Source organism: Mixophyes fleayi, chromosome 5 (assembly GCF_038048845.1).
Source record: "Mixophyes fleayi isolate aMixFle1 chromosome 5, aMixFle1.hap1, whole genome shotgun sequence".
NCBI classification, from domain to species: domain Eukaryota; kingdom Metazoa; phylum Chordata; class Amphibia; order Anura; family Limnodynastidae; genus Mixophyes; species Mixophyes fleayi.
The window spans coordinates 269,789,128-269,816,549 of record NC_134406.1 but is presented as its reverse complement, the minus strand read 5'-3'; the positions used below and the strand labels follow the sequence as shown (position 1 = coordinate 269,816,549).

The window sequence follows — 27,422 nt, the reverse complement described above, 5'->3', positions numbered from 1 at the left end:
TAGTTTGTAAAAGGTTGATATGTGTGTGAGTAACTGAACACCCACATAAACTTAAAAAATCTGCCACTATTATTTCTAGTTTAGATATCTTGATTGGCAGGTTTTATCATACAGTTTAATGTAATTTATTACATTTTTAGCACATGATAATTACATACTTGCAAACTCTCCTTGAATGTCAGGGAGACTCCCTGAAATAGGGGTGATCTCCCTCACTCCCTGAAGAGTCTGGCATTCTCCCTGATGCTGAGCCAGTACAAGACGTGGTTGGCTTCGCCATCTGTGGCATGATGACACAGTTCAGAAATTGTGTCCTATGTCCATGTATTGATGCCTATGGAGGTGGCCATTTTCATGGAGACAAAGATTTAATCAAAGACTGACAGGTAAGACAACACGACTTCAGTAATGGAGACAGAAATATAAAAGACACTTCAGTCTCTAGAGATTCATAAGCTGCTTTTCTTTAACGCATATTTGCCTACTCTCCTGGAATGTCCGGGATACTCTTATATTTCTGGGAGACTTCTCGGGCTCCCGGGAGAGCAGGGCAACCTCCCAGTTCTCGCCCCCGCAATAGATAAGTGGCAGGGGGCGGGGCTCAATAATGCAAATATGTGCCCAAAATGATGTGATTCATCAAGCCCCGCCCCCGCATGCCCACCTCCCTCGGGATCTCCCTGAAGCCAACGAGGAAAAGTTGGTAAGTATGCATAATTACATATAAAATCCTGTTTTTTTGATTCCTCTACTGATAATAAATCTAAAACATGACTTTGTACGTGCGTTATCTATACATTGCCCCAAACACATTGACGTACACAGAGTTTGTAGTTAGCAAACACAGTTTAATAAGTTGACAATTTCTGTAACAAAACAAATCCCCTTCCCCCCAAATATCAATACATTTCTATTTAGATATTTCAAAAGTTAAAACAACAATCTACATAGATTGGCTTGAACACGGTTTCCCTTACAATTTATAAAATGAACTGTGATTTCACGTTAGGAAGCAACAGATGTCAATTTTGCAATACTAGAAGCATTAAGATTACCTACTGATATTTACAAGAGCATCTGTAAGTCTATACGACTTCAGTAAACCAAGGCGGACTTTTAAAAATGATTTATTTTTTTTTGTAAAAAAAAAAAATGTAAAAAAAATTGGAGATAAAGCCATGTGAACTATAACAATTAAAAAAATATGACAGTACTTAACACTGTTAAAATTCATATGAGGTTATCATTTTATACATACATTAAAATACACTATACATTTTATTGAACTGTTCTCTCTATTACAAAAAAAACACACAACTGTACACCACGTCTTCATTAGAAGTTACACATGCTACACACCTCAAAAAGTTAATTTGGCATTAATCACTGTACAACACATAGCAACAGAGGACGTGTTACGTTTTATTAAAGCTGTTCTTTTTGCTATTGTTTTTTTTTTTTTTTTTTTTATTCTCTTACAGACATCAGAAGGTCATTTCATCAATGACATAGGTTAAGACATTTTTTTTTTGTTTGACATCACAGTAGACACATACAGAAATCATGGTCTGTAATTGCAATAAGGCACTCCGATTGTTGAGTTGCCATGACACATGAAATATAGAACTGATAAGTACGCCAGTTTTAGAAGCACTTATTGCGCTAACAGTCAAGTGAACATGCTAATATGACATGAAATTATAGTAGAGCAACCCGCCACTTGACTCTTAATTACTCACACAGCAAGTCCTCTGCATGGCTAACCGTATCATTTTTAAAGGTTCCTCGTGTATCTGTAATGAATAATTTAACAAACTCAGAACCCAGGTTTCCTCAAGAACTAAATTAACTATTATATTCAAAAATAATCTGTGAAGTGCTTGGTTTTCTTAAACGTCATTTATTTTTTTTACATTAAAATTGTATATACAAAGCATATCGCTTCATACAATGTGGATATGATAAACTAATAATGAAGCACATCTTTTTAAAATTTGCTTCATGTTAAAAGTGGCCTTTCAACGCTCACAGAAAAACACGTAGAGAATCACAAAATAATTTGTTGAGTTTAAAAACATAATAATGTTATGGGTTTTTTTTCGTCCAGAATGTTACAAATTCACTGCGCAAAAGAAGAATCCTGACTTGCTTATGCAAGGACAGTCCTGATTTTTTTTAAGATTTGTTTTTTCATAGAATTTAGACATGTGATATACTTTAATTAACATAATTAATAGGAAGAGATTTATTTAACGGATTCACTGTATTGACTACCTGAAAATAATGGAAAGATGAAGCTTATGGACTGTTCAGTCTTAGGGGTAGTGTTATCAAACATTCTATAAAGGAAAAGTGGAGGTGTTGCCCATAGCAACCAAACAGATTGTAGCTATCACTTTGTGGAATGTACTAGATAAATGAAAGATAGAATCTGATTGGTTGCTATGGGCAACACTTCCACTTTTCCATTTTAGAAGGTTTGCAAAATCTAGCCACTAATATCGTAGAGGCTCCTTGGTTTTCTGTTAACAAATAGCTCTAGCTGATGTTTCCTCCTTTGGACAACTAAGCATTATTAAAAGCAGATTGTTGTTATTTACATTTATGTCATATTATGCTGTAACAACAAGAATATTATATATGTCTAACCTAACTACTTGTGAGCTGTAGATCTTAGTCAGTGTGCATCAGGTGTGCATGTTCCTGTTTGCTATAATAAATCATAGTAGGCACCTACTGACAGTTATTCCACACTGGAAACCAGCCAGCCTTGCTGTGCTCCTTTCAAGTTTAAATGTTTTTCAACTACATGTTGGGAGAAAAAAATAAATAACAATATTTCCAAAATCATCTTCTTGTCATTTAAAAATAAAAAATATAATAAAAGAAAATAATGAGAGAATTTATCTGTTAAATACTGTTTGTAAAAAAAAAAATGTCTAACGCTACCAAAATACAGTACCCTCTGGTACAACAATATATTATTGTAAACAATTAATTATATTAGAATGTCTGTGTTGTCTACTTGTTACTGAATTTTTAAGTAAGGCAATATTAGAAAAAAATGCATAAATTAAATTGCTTAAAATTGGTTGAATTTCATTAAGATTTAGCATTACTGCTGTTTGTCATAAATACTTAAAAATAGATAAAATAATTGAATATGTTGACGTATGAACTTCAAATCATATAGAGTCGTGTTTGATAGGCGCTTAAAATCTCTACTCTGTGCTGTTGGAAGACCCTGCTGTTTCCACTATATAATTCTGTGGACATTATGATTATATGATAATGGTTAATAAACAGGATACATACAGATGAGCAAGAGGTGAAATTAAATACAATAAAGTGGCCATATTTAAACCAAGTGGGAGAAAAAGAAAACACGCCTATTTTTCCATTCAAATACAGTCCTGTTCAATGTTAATTTAAACTCTCAGTTAAAGTATATATAATCACTGATCTATAAATTGTGCCAAATATATTTAAGTGTGTTATACAGTGAATGGTTTATTTATATAAGAACAATAGTTTTTTCAGTAGTCAACAACATAAAAAATTAATTTATGTCCAGTGTTTTTTTTTATTAACTTTAGCATTAGTGTTAATTTAATATTTTAAAAAATATTATTTATATTGTGTGTGCAAAAAACATACTCTCTGTAATGGTTAAAACATCAATTCGCCAAATACAGTTAATTGTTTCAGGATTGAAATAAATACTAAGGGCCTCATGTAGAGTTGGACGCAAGTCCAAATGATCAGAGCAAAAAGCACTTTTAGCCAAGGATCCGTTTCCGTTTGCACAGATCTCCCCCTTGTACCTCTCTGAGCTTAGATAGAGTTACACTGATTTGAATGCATCCGCAGATAGGTCTCTAGGAGACATATCATTTGCGAGTGCTTTGTCCTGGTGCAACAGACCTTGCTATATTAAAAAAAGAAGTAAAAAAGCAATTCAATTAAAAAAAAAAGGTGCGCATCCCCTCGATTTCAGTCTAAATTGCATCCAACTCTATATCAGGCCCTATGGGTTTTTAATAATGAAATTGACTTAGAATTTGGTCAACCAAATCCTAAGTTCTCTTGTGTACAGAATGTATAATTATGTTTATTTGACATAAAACTGTGATGAATATTTTTACTTACACTCCTCATTCTTAATTTTTTTTAATAGTGAATGGATTTGGCACAATATGTGGCAGACAAATTTATATATTTTTTTACTTGTTTTTTCATGCCTGGGAAAATGTGTTATTTTAAATGTTTGTTTCCTTATGTCTATTGAATACATTTTTTTAATATTATATTTTATGCATGTACATGTTACATATTAGTGTAATTTTAAATTATTGCTATGCCTCTTCTATTTTCTACAATCACTAATAAAAAAAAGCAAAAAAAAATGTGCATCAAATATAACTCAATATAGTCTATATGTTATGAAAAAGAAAAAAATTATTTATCTGTAACAATTTTCTCAATTAGTTAAATATAGTTAGGAGCCATAGTATTAAAAAATTGTTTAAAAGGACATTTTCCGAATTTGTATGAATTGATTGTAGCTATGTGGGGATATTAACATTTAAACAGACTATACTCATCCTAATTACAAATAAATGAAAGGTTGAGCCTTATTTGCATACAAAAAAATCTATATCAGCAACAAATACAATTGGGGGAAAAAATTAGTTAAAGGTCTAGTTTTGCAGGAAAAAAAGTTTCTGAAAAAAATATTTGTAGAATATTTGGGCATGCAATATATTATGTAAAATAATGAATTACTTTGCACATGTTCATAATATACTATCATGGGTATTTTCTGTAAATTTTTGCTTGAAAATATTTACATTTTTTTTAAATGTGAAAGAAAATACTATATGAAAAGCAAATAAAAAAGGCATGTATTATGTTGCCTTATTAAGGAGCAAAATATGTAAGCTACATTCATCTAAAAAAAAATTCCATTGTTTTAGAAGAACATATGTTAAATTCACGTTTGCTGGCTCAAAATCACCGAAAGTCAGTAAATCTAATTTTTTTCGGAATCAATTTGCTCATCTCAACTAGCTGCTAATTCTAATCTGGAATATACCTGCTGTAATAAGGATACCTTGGTAACATCATTGTTGGGAAATATTAAAATGAAAAAATGATCTTGTATGAAAATAGAGCATTCACATTTGTATGGGACTTTTATAATTACGTAGATTAATACAATATTTACAGTATATGTAGTTGTCCCTATAATGTATTTTGTTATCACAATAAACTTAAATCTCTGACTCAAATGGTATATTTTGCATGCTTATTTTTTTTGAAGGTTCAAGTTCACTTAATCTGAACTCCATGTACATTTTAAATCAATAATACATTCTAACATACTTCACAAAGATAAAGGATTCCGTGTAGTAACTGCTGTACACATGTCATGCTAATGTTGTTTTAATGTAGTTTTACTTCATCAAATTGCAGCTTCTTTCACCCGATTCACCATAACAAACCATTATAGACAGACAATTAAAGGACCTGTCCAATCACAAATCCGTTAATAAATAATTAATCCTAAATTATGCATAAAACCTAAGTGTAACTTCTTATATCAGCAATTAAGCACCGTAAAAAAAGCTATAATACTGATTTGTAGAACATCTCACTATAAACTTGCACTGTAAGTTAAAACAAAGGCTGGAAACATCTTTTTAAAATTATTTCAGTTATTTTATCTCTCTTTCCCCTAATACTAGCCCCTTACCCCACTGATTCCTCACACAGATACTACAAGAGATCTGTTACTTTACTTGTGATTCCTGATAACACTGTTAAAGTGCATGTCCACTGTGGAACCTCAAATAAAAAATAATACTGTCCAAATTGGTCCGCTACAATCTAAAACTTGTGACAGATATACAATGTACCAGTATTGTTGTTAAAAAATAAAATAAAATAATTTTAAAAGGAAGAAACTTTCTTGAACACCAATTCAATAAGTTAGCCTAGTTTACAGCAATTAACATATTATTGGTAAGAGTGGAAGAACAGCACTTTAAATTAACTGAAATTGCTGGGATATGGAATAAACTTTCAGAAAAAAAGTTGGCACTAGGTAGCAAACAACTTCTACCAAACTAGAAGGAAAATGTATCCCTATAAGAAAAATGTATCCACAAAGGGGAAATTTCACATTAACAGGTTAGCGTTAAAAGAATGTTATATATTGACATTTAATAAATTTGGCATCAATTGGCCTTAAGAACAATAGTAAATGTCCTAACAAAATGTAGTCTTTGTCTTAATTGTTTATTTCAACACATTTTGTTTTTGTTTGTATTTTATTTATTTTTGTATTTTATTTTTTTTGCTTTCAGCTTTAACACTGTTTGAAAACAGAGCATTCCAGGCAGCTTAATCTTCAGAAAAATTGCTAAAATGTAACACAGTGACCCAGATCATACACAAGCCAAATGTCTCTAATAAACTCGTTTGGCTCCAAATGCAAATACATAATTATATTTTATTTAGATTTGTGTATTCTGAGGCTTTATTTTTAAAATTATATCCGTTTTTAAAAAATCTAGGTCTTCTGGCTTTTCTGAATTGTTATTTTATGTATTTTTTGCTTTTAATATTTGATTCTGCAATAATGTCAGGACCATTTGTTGTTTTGAAATATTTCAAAAGTTAGAATAAACCCGCTCTGTTCGGAAAACAGAAAATACTGTTGTGAAAAGGCACTTGAGGGACCTCTGTTGTTAAAATCTAAACATATGATGTTGAGTTGAAACATAAGATGATTGGGTTCATTTAAAGTGGACCAATCACATGAAAACAGTGATGGCAGCTATTTTGAAGGTTGATGCAATATTTATGAGGATATAGCCAATCCAATAGGGACCTTATTCCTCAGTCATGTAATTCGATAGGCTGTATTGTCCTGAATATTGATTCAACCCACAGAATGAATGCCTCAGTTGTGTGCAGACTATAGGAACGCTTAAATGAATAGTGCAACGTGCATAACTATAGCTCCCAACAGTCCAGATTTCAGCAGTCTAGAATTTAGGGCTCTGTCCTTCTGTCCCGACGTCGGACATGTTTTTCCGGCAGGTAGTTATGTTGGGGGAAGGGAGATAACTAATCGTGCCCTGCCCACATCCCCATTGTGATGTGGCCACGCCCCCTGTCCCATTGCCGGTGTCTTGCATGTTGGGGGGTACAGTATAACCTATAGCAACCAATCGGATGAAAAAAATGACAGATCGGTTGAAATGAGTTAGACAACATGGAGCCGATGCGGATTGAGGCATGCGCCAGTTTGCGCAGAGCATCGTACATGAAACCGTTCTGCGAATGCCCCGAATGTGGACCCACACATACGCGCCTATGCAGACTTGTATGTTCCCGGTATATAACCCCAGCTGCACCTGGAGAGGCGAGGCGGGAGAGGGAAGAGGCATTTTACCATAGCCTGACGACAGTAAAGGTGTGTTTATGCAAATGAGGCTAATGCACACCTGCTAAAACTTGCATCTATTCCCACTAGGAGGTGTGTCATTTGCGCCTGCTATAGGGCAGGTGCATAAAGTCACCAATGATAACTTGACTTAAACCCGGACAATATGCCGGTGTGGAAGAGGCATCTTGAGATTTGTACGGCTCAGCATTTTGACGGAAATACGTTACTTTCCCATTTTACGGCCAACTCTGCATTAGCTCACGTGTGTCCACATTGTACAGCGCCACGTTATCAAATGAACCCAGGGAGGTATAATCCGAAATGTTGAACCTTTCTATTCTAAAGAGGTTTCTAACATTCTGCACATTAGATGATAGGCTGGGGCACAACACAATTATTAATCTTCAAAAATTGAGAATGAACTCACTGAGATGAGAAACCGTTATGTGTTTAAACATCCAGACATGCTCATCACCGTACAAATAACAGAAAATAGAGAGTACTTTCTATTGCACACATAGAATATTGTTAATCATTTTCAAAATGGCTCAGAGCGAACTATGGCACAATTAACATCACAGTCCATTTCTTTCCTATACGAAAAAAAAATAAAAGTGAAATATTTGAACTATACACATTCTGCATTAAATACACACATTCTGCATTATAACAGGCTTTGCCTTTTTCACTAAAAACAAATAGCAAAGTTTTGATGAATGCATTACATTCAATGAAACCAAGCCACGGTCTTAAATGCACCTATTTTATCATATTCTATATATATATATATATATATATATATATATATATATATATATATATATATATATATAGAGATATAGATATATATATATATATATATATATATATATATATATATATATATAGATATATGATCATTTAAAATATACCAAAAATACTTATAATCGTATCATAATTATCCAGTTTTCCTTTAGTTAATTTTAGATTTCTTTTTATAATTAAAACTATACTCACTAGCGTTGACCTAAAGAGTTTTCAGAATTAATTGACATCATATGTGAGATAAGAAAATACGCACCAGCTGTAGCTGGATACAAGGCAAAGTTATGTACGACAGTCAGAAAATATCAAGAATTATAAGTATATATATATATATTTTATATTTTTTTTTAACTTGTTAAAAAATATCAGTTAATACTATATTAAGTTTTGTGGTCTTTTCCAGTGTTTAAGAGAAATGTTTGCCATTACCCCTGCTAGTTCCACAATATTATCAAAATACTACTGATACGGTAATCCGAATTTTATGTACGTTCTGCAGATACACCCTGCATCCGTCGCCATACCCAGTCCAATCTATATACACAATTCATTCATGTTAGGTCAGTTAATTCACATTTTCAATCGTTTTACAAGCCGAAAAAAAGTAAACGTAAAACAAAAACACACATTATCTTTAAAAAAAGAAAGATATTAGTTCAAGCTGCCACTTATATAGTATGATTTCATTAACAAATCTGATGCATTTGTTCAACACACTATAATGCATTATATAATACATATCAAATGCTTCTCTGTTACAATTAAATATACGTGGTGTTTAATTGAGCAACAAAGTTTATGTAACGCACAGCTACCAATGAGATAGTTGCTTTCATTTTCTAAACTTTACTAGAGTAATGACAACTTGGATGGGATTGGCCGATGGGTTACAGAAACATTTTTTTTTACACCAGTTTTAATAAATGTACTCCATTGTATTCTCTTTTCGTACCGTATCACCAGATATGTAAAGAATTGAAGAGAAATAGGCATACAGTACTGGACAGACTGATCTGTACTGTGGGCTGTGTACTTGTATTACAACACATTCATGTTTCATATGTTTATGTAGATATATTGCTAGCTAAGAACCTCCTAAAACAATGTAAGTGATCGACATGATATCATTGAGCCACTGGTGGAATCACTTTACAATAAATTACCATCTCTCTTCTAAAAACTCTACTTTGTTTGTTTTCAGGAACCCAGCACCGTCTGCCGCTGCCGCTTCCGCCGCTTTATCCGTTCACAAAGAAAAGTAAATGTGAAAAATTTAAAAAAGAATAAAAAAAAAAAAATGATGTTCGAATGGGTTTAGGCCGTTTCCGAACTCATGTTGCCAGATTCTCCGCGTTTATGCTGGACATCCGGATTTGGGAGCTGCTCTTGCTCAGAATGGACAGTTGCGTCCCCCCATTCACTCCGCTGCTCGCCAAGGATGGGTGACGGTGCTTGAAATCCACAGCAAAGTACCGGTTGACTTTCCAACTCCGCCACTTTCTCTTTATTTCTGATTGCACCTTTAGGGAGAAACTTTAAAAGGTCATTTTTTATGTACTTTTGTTGCTATGGAACAGGATGGTAAACATGTAACATCTATATTTATCTATCTATCTATCTATCTATCTATCTATCTCCTATCTATTTATCTATCTATCTATCTATCTATCTATCTATCTATCTATCTATCTCATAACTATCTATCTATCTCATATCTATCTATCTATCTATCTATCTATCTATCTATCTATCTCATATCTATCTATCTATCTATCTATCTATCTATCTATCTCATAACTATCTATCTATCTGTCTCATATCTATCTATCTATCTATCTCATATCTATCTATCTATCTATCTATCTATCTATCTCATAACTATCTATCTATCTATCTATCTCTATATCTATATATATAATTCTATGGAGTAGCAGATTCTGGACAAATACATTGTATACAAGCGTATACATGCTACAACAGTATAATGAAGCTCTGACTAATCATTACAAGCAAAAAGATATAGTAAGTAATTCCGATCTTACCTCACCATTCAGGAAACAATAGAGGATGGCAACAACAAATCCCTTAAGAAAGAGAGAAACAATAAACATTTACTGTGTGCCTGAATGCTTGAGAACATGCAGATTTCGACGCCCTTTTTATTTCAGCCCATGTTACCTGGAAAGAACCAAGTCCCAGTTCGAAGACGAGCCTCTCTCGCTTGCTGACGTTCTCAGGGGAAAAGGCGAAGACGGTGTAGTGAATCCCGAAGAGCGGAATCAGCAGCAGCGTGGACCGGGCCAGCCTCCTGTTATGGAAAATGACGCAACGTTAACCGCGGGATGACATCATTACATCCCTCCTACGACGAACATGGTTTCTTCTCATTACTAGATAATGTATGTGTTATCCCTTAAAGAGGACTTATCATAAGGGGGCCCTCAGGATTACAACTAATTAATTACATCACTGCCTTACACAAACAACCATAAATATTATTTTGGGATGAAAAAGTATCTGTTTCCTTAACTTTCTTAGTTTGGTAACATATTGACTTTTAGTGAATCTGCAAATATTTTGTAACATCCAAATTCTCAACCATTGCAACAGTCTTCTGTGATACAAAAATAGTAACTTATTGAAGTCTAAATACATACCTTAAATAAATATATATGTTCCCAATGTTTTAGCAAGATAGACTTTTTAAACCCATTTCAGATGGTCATTTTTTTTTCCGTTCTATAACAATGACTAAAACGTACAAATAATATCCGGGGGATAGGGGAGAATGACTGCTGAATTAGGGGTAAATGTATCAAGCTGAGAGTTTTTCAAATTCTAGCTATCATTTATTTAATACATTCTACAAAATGACAGCTAGAATCTGATTGGTTGTTATAGGCAACATCTCCACTTTTCAAACCCGCCGGAAAACTCTCAGCTTGATACATTTACCCCTTAGTGTGTGACATCTTTAATGTTCTGGACTTTATTCTGCAAAGTTGCAATCACCTACAAATAATTAAAGACGTCCGGTGACATTAAGCCACAGTAATTCAGCTTTCTTGTATTTTATGTAAATTGGAGAATCAACCAGATTTGCTAATTTACGAAAAAAGTTCAAATGACATTAATAAGTATCATCTGTCAGAGTATAATATAACAAACTATAGAGAAACTAAATGTGAAATTATGTAGTCACCTTACATATTCCCAGATTGGTTAATTCCATTAATTACTGCTTCTCAGGATATAGCCAGGTCAGGGGCTGGCTAGGCAGGGGGGCATCATCCCCCCCAGTCGAAAATTTGCCAGCCAGCTATCTATGTATACTTAGTAGTAAGGTTTAAGTACTAACACCATAAATTGCAGACACACACAGTCCATTTAATCTAACGCCTATGTTTCTAAGCTTCAAGCGCAAATCAAGGAAAACGCTCAGTTTTCCTTTGGCACGGGAACTGGCAAACACTCTACACAGTCATTTGTGGGATTACAGGCCCAGCTTGGTAGCAAAAGGAGAAATGACAAATTCCTGACTGCTACTAATTTTTAATCTGAGTGCACTGGTCCTAGTAGTTATTACATCATTCCACACTGTGCTGACCGAGAAAATCGAGGCTGACAAGATAGACATATCTTGTCAGCCTTGATTTTCTCGGTCAGCACAGTGTGGAATGATGTAATAACTACTAGGACTAGTGCAGTCATAGGAAATATCTCCTACGCTTGCTACCCTATGTTCAAAATGTACTGTAAACATAGGTACAAAATGTGAAGTTCATTTTTTTTTGTATCTTTTAAAATTTAATTGGAAAAAATATAACAAAAGATTTTTTTAGAACACTGGGCTTGCACTACCAGAGCCATACTTAGACTTCTGGAGGAACCGACTGTATAGGAAAGCCAATCAATGATGTCTCGGGGTAGGAGAAGGAGCCTACAGGTTGACCGAAATAAGCTCTCTGACCGTGCCTGTATATTAGATATGTTCAGACTCGGTTCCCCGAGAGCAGAACACACCCGAACTTAGCATATCCTAGTATTGGTACTTTTGCGCGCTTTCAGAATTGAAAACGAGGCAAAACGTCATTGTTACGTCGTCGGATCTCGGAACTCGTGAGTTTTGGCTTCTATAAGTACCGCCTCCCACGTTGATCCAGCGCCATTTCACAGAGAGACATTGCTAATTGTCATTATTGAAATACAAATAATAGGGCTGGCAGGCTTGGTCTTCTAAATCTGTAATCACATTGTACTGTGTAATATAGGTAACACACAAAGAGGAGATCTCCATTGCTAATTGTCATTGTTGAAATACAAATACTAGGGCTGACAGGCTTGGTCTTCTAAATCTGCAGTCACATTGTATTGTGTTATATAGGTAATACACAAAGATGAGAGCTGCATTGCTAATTGTCATTGTTGAAATACAAATACTAGGGCTGACAGGCTTGGTCTTCTAAATCTGCAGTCACATTGTATTGTGTTATATAGGTAATACACAAAGATGAGAGCTCCATTGCTAATTGTCATTGTTAAAATACAAATACTAGGGCTGACAGGCTTGGTCTTCTAAATCTGTAGTCTTTGTTTGAACGTGTGTGAAGATAATATTGTGACCTGTGAGATGGTCAAAATTGACTGCAAATGACTTGAAATTAGTGTTATTAAGGTAAATAATAATGTAGGGGGAAAATAAAGCAAAAATATGAGATGTTTGCAAAAAAAAGTGATTTTAGAACAAAATCAGGATCAAAAACCAAAATCAAAACACGAAGTTAATCCAATTTCAAAACCAAAACCAGAACACAGGGGTCAGTGAACATCTCTAATGTCAACATACTCTCTTCTGTCAAGCCAGAAAGAAAGAGAAAACATATTGCTATAGAGGGCACTCAAGGTCTAGAGAAAGTCAAAATAAAACTCAATATTTATTGAAATACATTAGTGCCCAATATAGGAAAATCTGTTCTCTTTCTTTCTGGTTTGACATTTCTCTTCTATTCTGGGGGTCACCGCCTACAGGAGAAAAATGGAACTTGAAATCCTTAACAAATATTATATTGGAAATGAGCTTGATGTTGTAATAACCAGTCTTGTGCGGATTTAATCCCTGTCCTGATTTAACATCTGCTCTTCTATAAGGAAAATAAATAGTTCCTTTTAAAGTATTTGCAGCTCCCAAAATCGTGGGGGAAAAAATGCAAATAATTAGATAACATGAACTTCCTCTCTACACCTGGAGCAGCTGGAGGGAAAAACACAAATATACTAGTGAAATATGTTTAAACAAAAAAAGACACTTAACTTGGGGCGTAATGATAATTATTATACTGCTATAATGGAAAAAAAAATATTTCTATATCTGTTTATTTTTTATTTTACTGTCTTATCCAAATAAAATAAGTATGGGTCAAATACACCAATAATACCACTTTTAGATTGCCCCCCTGGCAATATCCAAGGTATATGTTTTGCACATAAGTTAAATACTGACTGTTTTTTCATGTAGCACACAAATACTTGATAGCTTATTTGTACACTGACATTTAAAGTTGATATTTGTGTGCTACATGAAAAAACAGTCAGTATTTAACTTATGTGCAAAACAGAATACTAATTTGCACCCCTTGCATTGTAACATGGTTTTGTCCAGGAGACTTAAATAAGAAGTTTCTTAAGTTAAGATCCTTAATGAATCAGGCCCATGTTTATGAACACAGATCTGTAAATGCTACAACATAAACACTGAATAAGGCATTAATGTTTCTAAACTGTATCACCAACAAGGAAGTACTATCTCACTTAAGTTTTTCACATCAAGGAATTTAAATGGATCTACCCAGAAATCCTTCTTAATGCAGAACACAAAATACTCTGTATTGTCAAATAAAATAATCAACAACTAGGGGTAGAGTGCAGTGTCCATATGGGCAGGGTTGGTAGAGACTGAAATAGGACCACAGCTGTAACTGCAGCTAAAGGAGCTTGAGGGGTAGATTTATCAATCCTAAAAAGGAAAAGTAGAGATGTTGCCCATAGCAACCAATCCGATTTTAGAATGTATTAGATGAATGATAGATAGAATCTGGTTGCTTACATAATAACTGTTTGTTTACTTGTTATGTGTAAGTAAGAAAAAGCTTCTGAGTTATGTGTCATTACAGAGAATCTTGTGTTTATAAGTGGTAAGTGCTTAAAAAAAACCACATTTAAAATAACATGTGAACAACGACACGGGATGAATCCAAGAACTAATTCTGCTGAGTCTCATCTCGCCGGTTAAAGAATAAACATTGTATGTTACATTCACAAACATTTTATTCAGATGCAAAATCTGTTCCAAACGTTACACACTTGTTTTCCTTGTGTAACTTACACTAGACTGATAAGAACTAAATTCCTGACCTGTTGCTCGGAGTTCGCTGCAACTTTTTGCACCTATATGTAATGTAATTAGCGCAATCATTACAGAGCAATGTAATAATGTCTTGTAACATTTCACACGAGGGACAAAAACGGTGGAGATGACATCAGAGAGTTTAGATGAGTTTCATATAGGAAACTTTAACATCTTAAACTGAGCTTTTATTGTACCTACTGATAAATGTAATGTTTATCCAATAACCAGATTGTACTTCTCCAATAATATTTCATATAGGACTAGAATAGATCATTAAAGGGCAAACACTAATGTCCACTTCTACCTTTATTTCTTTAAATGCCTGGGGGGGGGGTGATTCAATTGGCCGCATGAACGTAAAAAATAACGCGGCCTGCACACTATTACCATTATTACGGTAATAGTGCTCTTAATTACCGTTATTGCAGTAATAGTGCTCTTAATTACCGTTATCACGGTAATAGTGCTCTTAATTACCGTTGTTACGGTAATAGTGCTCTTAATTACCGTTGTTACGGTAATAGTGCTCTTAATTACCGTTATTACGGTAAAAGTGCTCTTAATTACTGTTATTACGGTAATTTCAATGCCGGATTTTTGCAGAAATCTGGCTTAACTTTACCGTAATAACGGTAGTACATTTATCGCAGTGCTATTCTGGGGGAAATCTAATTCCCCGCTTAGTACGTCACAAGGACATCTTATCCCTGCACAAAGAATTCAATTCATCTGCATATTTAAATGTATTACACAGTGGGTTGGACAGCACATAATATCTGTCTCTTTGCGTCTTGCAATGATCATTTCCCTTATTCATACAATGGCACTTAAAGGGCTTCTCAACTTTGGGAGAAGCCCTTCATCAATCCTGTCTCACACGTATAGTAAATAGGGTTGATCCTGCTAACTGATTTTTCCAAGCCTCCATTTTTTCCAGACCAAAGCTTAGATATTAACATGACGTAGGCTTGGATCCACCGTCCGTCCTCCCCCTCAGCTGAAAGTATTGTGTGGAATCCATCATATGAATCCCAAACAAAAAGCTCTTAAGAGGAGTACGTACAAATAGCGTATTCATGAACATATGATAACTTGGATGCATCTCGAGGTGCTAAATACAATGTGAATTCTGATGTTGCTCAGTTCTTATCCTCTATGTACAGTAAATTGCCATTCTCCACTATCCCCTGAATAAAACACAATGGACCTGAGTCATTAAGGGGAGCAATGCATAAAAAAGGAGTATCTTTTCCCCTGGGCAAAACCATGCTGCATTGGAGGGGGGAGGTAAATTTAAAATGGGACAGATCTATCGTTGGGGTAGAGCATGTGCTACATCATCTTTACATTTCAGTGTAAAAATAAAGCTATCAAGTTTTTGTGCGCTAGATGAAAAAACAGCCAGTATTTAACTTATGTGCAAAATAATAAACTAATTTGCACCCCTTGCATTGTAACATTGTTTGTCCCAGAGAACATTGGCTCCTTTTTTTGCCTTACTTTCCTTAAAGACTCAGGTCCAATACGTTTACAATTATTATCCCCATTATGCCCTGAGTTGCCATGAAGTATGTTTTGCAAATATTAGAAACAACTAAGTTGATTACACAGTTCTACAAATAGGATTTGCAAAGCTTGTGAAGCTCTGTATAGTAACTTTGCTCACAATGTCTCACTTCTGCCCAGATATTCAGTGCAGAGTTTGCCTCCGGCATGCATTGAAGACAACATATTCAGCATCAGAATTTTTAATCTACACTTAATAGAATATGCACCGTTACCCTGGAATATAACATTAGTTGAGGTTAAAAAGCCTTTTGTTTTAAAAAAATAAATAAATCCTTCAATAAAATAATTAGCACGTTTTTGCTATGTATTGTTCTGTTGCCTTCTGGTGGAGAAAGTAAACACATATTAAATTTGTTTAACGTGGTTTCTAACCTGCCAATCTAGGACCTCATTTAGAGTCAGACGCAAAGTCCGATTTAGGCGCATCTAACCAGAAAACACTACCACACATGTGCAGAAAGCACCAAATCCGCCTGCATCTTGGACGCAATTAACACTTGCGACAGCTTACGACTCACTACGAGGGAATAGGAGGAACGCGGAATTGTGAAGGCGTGACCATGTAAATACATCCTAGTCGCAGTGAGGCGCAGACGCAACACACGTCAAAACAGGGCTAAAGCTGTGCGGCAGGAATTAGGTGGCGCAAGCGTTAGCCAGTTGCAGGAACTGCTCGCAGCTCGATAGGGTATTACAAGTGGGACGCAACTGGGGTTTGCTTGCATCTCGTATTACCCTACCAAGCTGCGGCACACTCCCACTCCTACACTCCTTACACGGACTTTGCGTCCGACTCTAAATGAGGTCCCTAATGTATGCGGGACATTTCAGCTGACCTGTATCAAATGAGTTTTACAATACAGTGCAAAGGAACTTGTCAGTCAGCCACAACACTGCTAGATTCTTTCTTACTTTGTTGAAACAATATTTCAGATTTCTGCACAACAGTTAACCCTTCTTCAGCAGAGCAACCAATTAAATAAAATGTTACTTTTAAACCGCACGGCTGCAGTAGATTTTTATCAAAATGTTTGCATCGTATTGAATTGGAAATATATATTTTCAACTCAAATTGGAAAATGTCCCTTAAATACCCTTTAAAATGGACTATACCATAGATAGATCATCAAGTTTGTTTACTGCTCACTTGACCATGGCAAACTTTGGATGAATATTGGGCATATTAATGTTTTATATTTGGGAACATTATAACAGTTACAGTAAAATACAGTATAACTTAGTCAACCCCTACAATACCTTTCTAGTAGGTGCTGACAATTGACAGTAACACACAACATTGATTAAACATGCAGTTAGTCTGAGCTGGACACGTACAACAGGTAATCATGCGTCACAAGCACGGGAATGCCACGGGTTTTGTGCACACTTACAGTGTGATGATGGATAGCTCAGACATCTTGAAAGAGTACTGCTTAGCTCTCCTACTCTTACAGAAGCATTTCTGAAGGCAGCTGATGAACATGACAAGATTAGCATATTTCAGCTGGGCACGAGGCTGACAATCAATCAATCACAGGACGATACACCACACAGACATCTCACAAGACAATGGATATCAATATTTGTGACATGGTTCTTCTGCAACAACAGTGGACGTAAAGACCTAGGCCATACTTCCAACCCTATTAGACCTTACTGCTTATGCATGTATTGATACATTTATATAATGTAACACAATGTAAATGTGTTTTTGTGTGGATGTATAAAATTACATAGTGTCAAACAATTATGAACAGATAATAGAAGATAGTGTCAAGATATGGAGCAAAAGGCATCCCGAAGTAGTTCTGATGATTGTTGGATGTTTGGAAACACCTCTAAGTATGTATAATATACAATCCCTTTATCTTATTACAATACTCCCTTACGCAAAACATAAATTTGGTTTCCGCAGCTACATATTTTCAGCAACCAGATAGCTATACTATATATTCCAGAATAAATACTTTTATATAACCCTATTACTTAACACCGTCAGCAAATCTGCTAAATAATCAACAACAACAACAAACTGAAGGGAAAGGCTGATGAGGAACAGGGTTACATTTTTAATAAGAACAAATAAATTAGAAGCAGCTCTACTTTCACACATTAGAAGATAATACGAAAAAAAATATTTTTCCCAAAGAAAAAACCTGTCTTATTGCACAATATTTTGTGAACATAGAACCACTTTATGGTAGAGAAGGTGACAGTTTTGTAGAATGCTATTTTCCTAGAGGAGTGATTCTCCAAATATCTTCATGTGTTAGCAACACTGTTTGACTTGTGGCCCTCTTACAAGAGTTCGGATACAGGGGTGTAGCTAACACCTCAAACGTATAGGGCTTGATTCAACTTCGGACGTTGCGTGCCATATCTTGCGTGAAACTGACTTGTACGGCGGAACAGTGTCTGTAAGGGGTTGACGCATGTTTGCAATGTACATTAAGGACGTGCCAAGGTCGAGTGTGCAAACATTTGTCCAATTCAAGCTGTGGGTATCACTTGTATCAGCTACAGGGCAGGTGTGAATGTCAGACGATAGTGATGGCTACACGTATGTGTGCCAGAACATGTGTTTGCAAGTAAGAGAAACTATAAAAATGTATTTTATTTACAGTACACATTTATTTTAATTAATTTTCTTTTGCATGCATTCAGACGGGACTTTATATAGCACATATGCACATGTCTGTCTACACACACACATATATTGTAAGAGCATGTGTTTTATATTGTTATCAATAAATTCCTTGATCTATTAACAATCCTCTGCTTTCTAATTCAATTAGATACTCAGCCTTGGCTAGTGTCACACAGAGTGGATCTCACATTCACTAGGATGATATTGTTCTCTTACTCTGCAAAGTCCGAATGTTACCCTAATCACACAAGGTTGGTGAATACTCAGTTTTGTGATATCCCCAACAGGCATGTCCATTCTCCAGCATTCTGAGGTCCCTACTCACTCCCCCTCCACCCCCACCACCACTATGAGTGATATTGGCATCTCACACTTATTTACAGATTAAGGGAGATTAGGGGTTTAGTAAATCGTCATACACAAGATAATTGCACAAAAAAATCATTACTTTAATGGGAAGGTTGTCACATCATTATCACAGTGGGCCACAACTATCAGAATATTACAAATGCAAAATGTGAACTGTTGCACAGTTTACATTTACAATTACATTCTCCACAAAAGGTTCCCGTAATGAGGCCTGTACGCTCAGCCTACATCTACTGTCATCTACGTCTACTGTCATCTTCATCTACGTCTATTGTCATCTTCATCTACGTCTACTGTCATCTACACGTACTGTCATCTACATCTATTGTCATCTACCCCTACTATCCTATACACATACTGCCCTCTACATCTACTGTCCTCTACATCTACTGTCCTCTACACCTACTGTCCTCTACATCTACTGTCCTCTACACCTACCGTGCTCTTCATTTACTGTGCTCTTCATCTACTGTTCTCTACACCTACTGTTCTCTACACCCACTGTCCTGTACACCCACTGCCTTCTACATCTACTGTTGTCTACATCTACTGTCATCTATATCTACATTTACTGTCCTCTACACCTACCGTCCTCTACACCTACCGTGCTCTTCATTTACTGTGCTCTTCATCTACTGTCCTCTACACCTACTGTTCTCTACACCCACTGTCCTGTACACCCACTGCCTTCTACATCTACTGTTGTTTACATCTACTGTCATCTATATCTACATTTACTGTCCTCTACACCTACCGTCCTCTACACCTACCGTGCTCTTCATTTACTGTGCTCTTCATCTACTGTCCTCTACACCTACTGTTCTCTACACCCACTGTCCTGTACACCCACTGCCTTCTACATCTACTGTTGTTTACATCTACTGTCATCTATATCTACATTTACTGTCCTCTACACCTACCGTCCTCTACACCTACCGTGCTCTTCATTTACTGTGCTCTTCATGTACTGTTCTCTACACCTACCGTCCTCTACACCTACCGTGCTCTTCATTTACTGTGCTCTTCATGTACTGTTCTCTACACCTACTGTCTTCTACACCTACTGTCCTGTACACCCACTGCCTTCTACATCTACTGTTGTCTACATCTACTGTCATCTATATCTACCGTCATCCTAATCTACTGTCATCTACACCTACTGCCATCTACTTCTGCTGTCCTCTACATTTTCTGTCATCTACACCTTCTGTCATCTACACCTACTGTCAACTACATCAATAACTACTGTCATCTATATCTACTGTCATCTACACCGACTGTCATCTTCATCTACTGTCATTTACATCTACTGTCATCTTCATCTACTGTCTTCTACAACTATTGTCCTCTATAGCTACTGTCATCTACAACTAGTGTCATATACATTTACTGTCCGATACACCTACTGTCCTCTACATCTACTGTCATCTACATCTACTTTCCTCAACACCTACTGTCCTCTACATCTTCTGTCATCTACACCTATTGCCCTGTACATCTACTGTCATCTACACCTACTGTCATCTACATCTACTTTCCTCTACACCTACTGTCCTCTACATCTACTGTCATGTACACCTATTGTCCTCTACACCTACTGGTATCTACATCTACTGTCATCTACACCTACATCTACTGCCATCTACATCTACTGTCATCTATATCTACTCTCATTTACACCTATTGTCATCTTCATCTACTGTCATCTACAACTTTTGTCCTCTACACCTACTGTCATCTACACCTACTGTCCGATACACCTACTGTCATCTACACATACCATCGTCTACACCTACATCTACTGTCATCTACACCTACATCTACTGCCATCTACATCTACTGTCATCTATATCTACTGTCCTTTACACCTACTGTCTGATACACCTACTGTCTGATACAAATACTGTCATCTACACCTACTGTCATCTACAACTACTGTCATCTACAAATACTATCAGCTACACCTACTGTCATCTACACCTACTGTCATCTTCATCTACTGTCATATACACCTATTGTCATCTACTTCTGCTGTCTTCTACATCTGCTGTCATTTACACCTATCGTCATCTTCATCTACTGTCATCTACACTTACTGTCATCTACACCTACTGTCATCTATACCTACATCTACTGTCATCTACACCTTCTGTCATCCACTGTCATCTACACCTACTGTTATCTATACCTACCTACATTTTAATAACATTAAATCAAATGTGACTTTCAGGTCCTTGGCCATAAAGGGAAGGGATGGTGGCCAACATCCTGCTGGGTGAGACACTGCAACATAAAATGTCAAATATCTTTTTTTTCTATTTGGAATTTGTAGAATTATCCAAGCATAGAAATGCTCTGTGTTCCGCACAATGACTATGGCTTTGTTTCCCCATGGTAAAGTCTATTATATGACATAGTTAGCATATTTGGGGGGAGGGGATTCCCCCCTTCAAGTCAAGCAACAAAGTCCAAAAATACTAAAATAAATAAATAAACAAAATAATACCACATATGACCACCAGGTGTCAGATATGCAGATGTCATTCATTCTAACTCTATATTAATAGCACATTGAGGTCTGTAGACCAAACCATACTTATATATATATAAATATGTCATCCGTTTATCAAAAAATCTGAAGTCCTGTTCTTAACCCTGCATTAGACACCGAACAAGGAATTTCCTCAATGAAAAATTAAGTAAAAAATGTGTTTTATACAGGATATAATTAAATCCTTATGTATTACATATAATGTGGGATATGAACGTGCCTAGATGAGTCATTAGATACTTACAGATATATGCTGGACTCATTGCCTCCTATGTCCGGGGACTGCAGCTTCTGTACAAGAATGATTATTATGCCAACAAACAGCACAAAATTGATCTGTTGGACAAAGTGAGAAAATGAAAAGAACAAACAAGGTTGAATTTAATACATTTAATACATTTCACAGAAACACATGCTCATATCCTGGGGTTAATGCAAAGAGTGTGAAGGACAGGCCAAAAGGATAGTATATCCGCTATTTCTGAAATTACTAATCCTACGATTTTAATGTGTAAATTAGCTTTTTAACTCTACATCTCTACATAATTAGCAATTTATTATTTTTCAGATTCCTTATGGCCAAAATACAGCACTTTGTCTTCTCTATAATATTAAGAGTTAACTATGTTCATGTAAGTAACAATTATTCAACAACTATATGGTCTACCTGGAACGACTGTTACAATGAATGGATAAGAAAGTGGTAAAGTCAGGTGGTGGTGGGGGGGAGGTAAGTTGAGGAGACTGTATAACGTTTTATAGAGAATGTTTAATCATCTACAGCAGTCTCTGTCCCACTGGAGCTCTCAGTCTTAATTTTCTGCCACATAAACACTAAGCTCAATTTTGTCCAATAAACCTATTAATAAATTTTTTAGATTGTCAGAGGAAATTTAACACCTGGAGAAAAAATCCCATTCAAATACGGAAATAACATACTGTCTCCATACAGATAGGGACTTGGTTGGAATTTAAGCCATGGCCCTAGTTCTCTGTGGATGCAATGCTAACCACTGTGCCACTGTGGTGTAATCTGAAGGGGGCTGCTGTGAGGCACAGAGAGATAGCTCATATACTAAAGGGAGCTGCAGTGAGGCACACATAGATTATATTGTAAAAGGAGCAGCTATGAGGAACACACAGATAGATTATATAGTAAAGGAGCAGCTGTGAGACACAGAAACAGTTTATATAGTAAAAGAAGCTGCTGTAAGGCACACAGAGAGCTTATATAGTAAAGGGAGCAACTCTGAGGAACACAGACAAATTATATAGTAAAGGGGAGCTGCTGTTAGGCACACAGAGACAGCTCATATAGTACAAGGAGCAACTGTGAGGCTCACAGAGACAGATTAAATAGTAAAACAAGCAGTGTTAAGGAACACAGAGACAGATTATATAGTAAAAGGATCTGCTGTGAGGTACACAGAGAGCTTATATAGTAAAGGGAGCTACTCTGAGGAACACAGACAAATTATATAGTAAAGGGGAGCTGCTGTTAGGCACACAGAAACAGCTCATATAGTACAAGGATCTGCTGTGAGGTACACAGAGACAGCTCATATAGTACAGATAGCTGCTGTGAGGCACACAGAGACAGCTCATATAGTACATGGAGCTGCTGTGAGGCACACAGAGACAGCTCATATAGTACAGGGAGCTGCTGTGAGGCACACAGAGACAGCTCATATAGTACAGGGAGCTGCTGTGAGGCACACAGAGACAGCAGATCTCATGAGGACAAATGTACAAGAAGTGCCACTAAGGGAAGAAACTGTTATTGTAGCAGCTCACCCTGAGCTGACTGACTACCAACATTTCTGGGCATTAACAGCAGAATAATACCCCAAAAGCAGCCAATCAGATTCAAGAGTTACATACAATATTATCTGCTTAGCCTATAATATAAAATAATTTACAATGGAATAATAATTATCCTTACCCACTGTCTTAATTTCAGCTGTATTTAATATTTTTGCAACATGGATCTACAGATAACTTACCATAATGGAGCCAATGACAGGGCCCTTAATCACCCACCAGAGCGCTACGTTGTTGTTCATATCCCAGCAGCTAGGGCGATAATAAATATTATACGGCTTATTACCTGATACGTCCACACGGCCACAAATAATCCTGCCGCAAACACATCCTAATTTCTTGTAGCTCCCTTATTTTCTGCACAGCTTATTCAAATAGGAATAATATGTATGGTGGCAATATATATATATATATACCTTCCTCCCTACACTGATATAGCGTTCAGTCGGGGGCCCCCTTTAAACTTACCTTACAGCAAACTACCTTCAGTAAATGGACACATCATAAGCGGCATCTTAATACTGTACATGTGAATATAAGTAGTTATTTTATACTGACTTGGATCAAGTAAAACATTGCTGCTTTTGCCGACTGGGAAAAATCGTTATGACATTTTCCGCAGTGGACGACATTATATGGTATGTACTTAGCAAATAAAAATGTTAATGGAAATATTTTGCACTGATTCATATTAAGTCAATGTATGAAAACCTGCATACATGGTGTCATTTTTTCGCACATTTTAACAACAAAGCAATCTGGTGCTGTAAATAACTCACAATGTCACAGAGGATGTCAATTGAATGTAGCACTTTTCAAATAATATTTAGTAAAACATTCAACTATATCAGCAAATACATCTTTAAGTTTAATGTTGTATAATTGCATTTATCGGATACATACCCCATGTCATCAAAGTGAAGCCTCAAAACAGCCCATATAGTAACACATATAAGCGGGGTGCCTAGAGAAAACAGAGATACATAGCTGTTACTGAACATTAACCATTGTAAATAAACTTACACAGAATAATATATAAATCTATAGCCATGTATGTGTATGGCCCATCATATGTACTGCACACGAGCTGCCAGTACACTGAGAACAGCTGTGCTGTCTTTATACCTCCCAAATTTGGAACGCTTCAAATCAGTACTGTGAAAATGGGAGTGGTCATGTCAACATGGGACAAGGCAACATCCTCAGGGGTGTGGCCATATCAACATGGGAGAAGGCAACATCCTCAGGGGCATGGCCATGTCAACATGGGACAAGTCAAAATCCTCAGGGGCATGGCCATGTCAACATGGGATGAGGCAACATCCTCAGGGGTATGACCATGTCAACAAGGGGCCTGGTTGCACCTCAGGGGCGTGCCTCTCAAATGCTAGGTCACCCCTCACCCTCCTCCCCTCAAGACACTCATTCATTGCTGTACATGCCAGTGCACCAGTCCCCTGGTGCTCTACTGAAATCGTGTCTGTCCCACCTAAATCAGGACAGTCAGAAGATATATTACTGCAGATGGTGGGGATCATATATGTCAGGGAAGCACACTGCAACACGGGCATCTAAATTTACAACAGTTCAATTTTTCCCCAGTATAGTCCCGATAACACTGTGGCAAAGTGTGGCCCAGTAGATAGGAGGTGTGGCAACAGCACAAAAAGGGGCGGGACTTGGGTTACATAACCAATTGCAAAAGTAATAATTGCACTGATGTCATGAACTGTCAGTATGGGTATTTGTACCAAATGCATACAAGCAGCAACCATTGTATAAGCTCTGGAAATAGAGAGCTGTCAATCATTGCTCAGCTTCCTGAAGTCAGCTGCAACCTGGAATATATCAGCGTTTCCCACATGTAAGTATCAGCGTGTAGACTGAACATTCAACCCTAACATAAATGACAACCGAGAATAGTCAGCAAGACATCAGTGAGAATATCTGAACAGACTGATGCATAATTCTCAAATGTTTGAAGCTTCTATAAAGGAAATCAGATAAAAGCGTTTCATAACAGACATCCTGTAACGCCATCATTTCCGTCATATTAACATGACAAATCCACAGCTAATGCATGTTAACAAGTAATAAATCAGGTCTCACGCCACTTGATGACTACTTTCCTTTTTATGTTACAATATAAGTCTGGAGCAATAAATCCAATAAATAAAATGTGCATTTTTGGAAAAAAAACACAAAACTCTGTACTTAAGAAAAGTGAAAAAGATTTTAAATTTTCATGTACTATAATGTATTAATTTTTTCTTATTATTATCTATTGTCTCTATTTTTATAGGCAGCTCCTGGGTAATCTTACATTGAAATTGTGTAGATCGACATCTTTTAATCCACGTTGAAGGAAATGTGTTTGATTAAACCTCCTCAGCGAATTTTTTAGTGCACCCTTACAGATCGAGTGAAACGACTTTCAATTTGACCTGTTTTTTTAAAACCCGTTTGATCTTATTCACATGGACTTTGCATGTCAAAATGTCGGCAACTGTCGGGGGTGCAAAAATTTTGCATGTTCTGATGGTAGAAGCTGGGTGGATGTGGATTGAAGCCTTGACAACTAAATATGAGCTAGAAGTACTCGTGCGCCTGCGTGTAGAAACAAATTTTTGTTTTTGCAGGATTAGATATTTAATTATTATTCAAGGTGGAGGAGTGCATTAACGGGGCAGTCCTTGTTTTTCCCAATAGCCGCACAACCTTTTCTGTCATGCAAATTTCTCGGAGGTGACAGAAACTAATTTTCAGCCAATACTTTCAATGTGACAGTAATACCTTTATTTATTACAACTGCTTGATTATATAAAATTTGATGGGTTTGTGATTGATGGGTATGTTTGTATATATGTTTTTATACTGTGGATTTGTTTTGTTTTTTATTAAAACTGTATAAATTCTCTATATCTCTTTTTCTATACACACTTATTGTATTATCCACTCTCTGATCATCTCCCGCCTGGACTACTGCAACCTCCTCCTCACTGGCCTCCCCCACTTTCATCTCGCTCCCCTTCGATCTGTTCTTAACGCAGCCGCTAGGCTTATTTTCCTTTCTCGCCGCTCCTCTTCTGTCTCCCCCCTTTACCTATCCCTTCACTGGCTCCCATTCCCCTTCAGAATCCTCTTTAAGCTCCTCACACTCACCTACAAGGCCCTCGCCAACTCCACTGCGCCCTACATCTCCACCCTCTTCTCTATTCATGCTCCATCCCGCCCTCTCCATTCTGCCTCTGACCGTCGCCTCTCTTCCCCCCTTATAACCTCCTCCCATGCGCGTATCCAAGACTTCGCCCGCGCTGCCCCCCTCCACTGGAACAAGCTCCCTCCCTCCATCAGAACTTCCCCTAATCTGTCCAGTTTCAAACGGGCCCTAAAAACTCACCTTTTTCTTAAAGCCTTTCTGTCTCCCACTTACCTTCCTACCTTATCTTCTGCCTCCGTTCCCCTACTCTCCCTCTCTTGCCTGCATCTCTCTGTCTGTCCACCCCTCCCTTTAGATTGTACGCTCCTCTGAGCAGGGCCATCTCTCCTCCTGTTTCCACCACTTCTAACTCTGCTCTCCAGCTACTTAGCCCTCCTCCTCGAGGGTCCTCCACCCCACGTCCACTCTCGCTCCCTCCTCCCCCCTGAGGGTCTCCCTGTCTTCCGCGCCCTCCTTCTTGGGCCCAGTTGTTTGCGGATCCTCCCTCCCCCTTCCCCGCCCTCTCTAGCTGTGCATTGAGCTTATTGAGTTACTGTGCTTACTGTTTACTGTACTGTGCTGTCTCCCATTGTATTGTAA

The 27,422-nt window shown here is 36.7% G+C and overlaps 1 protein-coding gene across 1 annotated transcript in view; it reads right to left on the bottom strand.

Moving 5' to 3' along the window:
- Positions 1-8,402: 8,402 nt before the first annotated feature.
- Positions 8,403-27,422, bottom strand: part of ADCYAP1R1 (ADCYAP receptor type I) — a 178,959-nt gene continuing 159,939 nt past the window's right edge. The window contains exons 11-16 of the mRNA XM_075214095.1: positions 24,527-24,587; positions 23,806-23,875; positions 22,047-22,138; positions 10,439-10,568; positions 10,303-10,344; positions 8,403-9,780 (exon numbers count right to left, since the gene is read on the bottom strand). Coding sequence (XP_075070196.1) covers positions 9,592-9,780; positions 10,303-10,344; positions 10,439-10,568; positions 22,047-22,138; positions 23,806-23,875; positions 24,527-24,587 — 584 coding nt within the window. The 3' untranslated portion in view covers positions 8,403-9,591. The remainder of the gene's footprint in view (positions 9,781-10,302; positions 10,345-10,438; positions 10,569-22,046; positions 22,139-23,805; positions 23,876-24,526; positions 24,588-27,422) is intronic.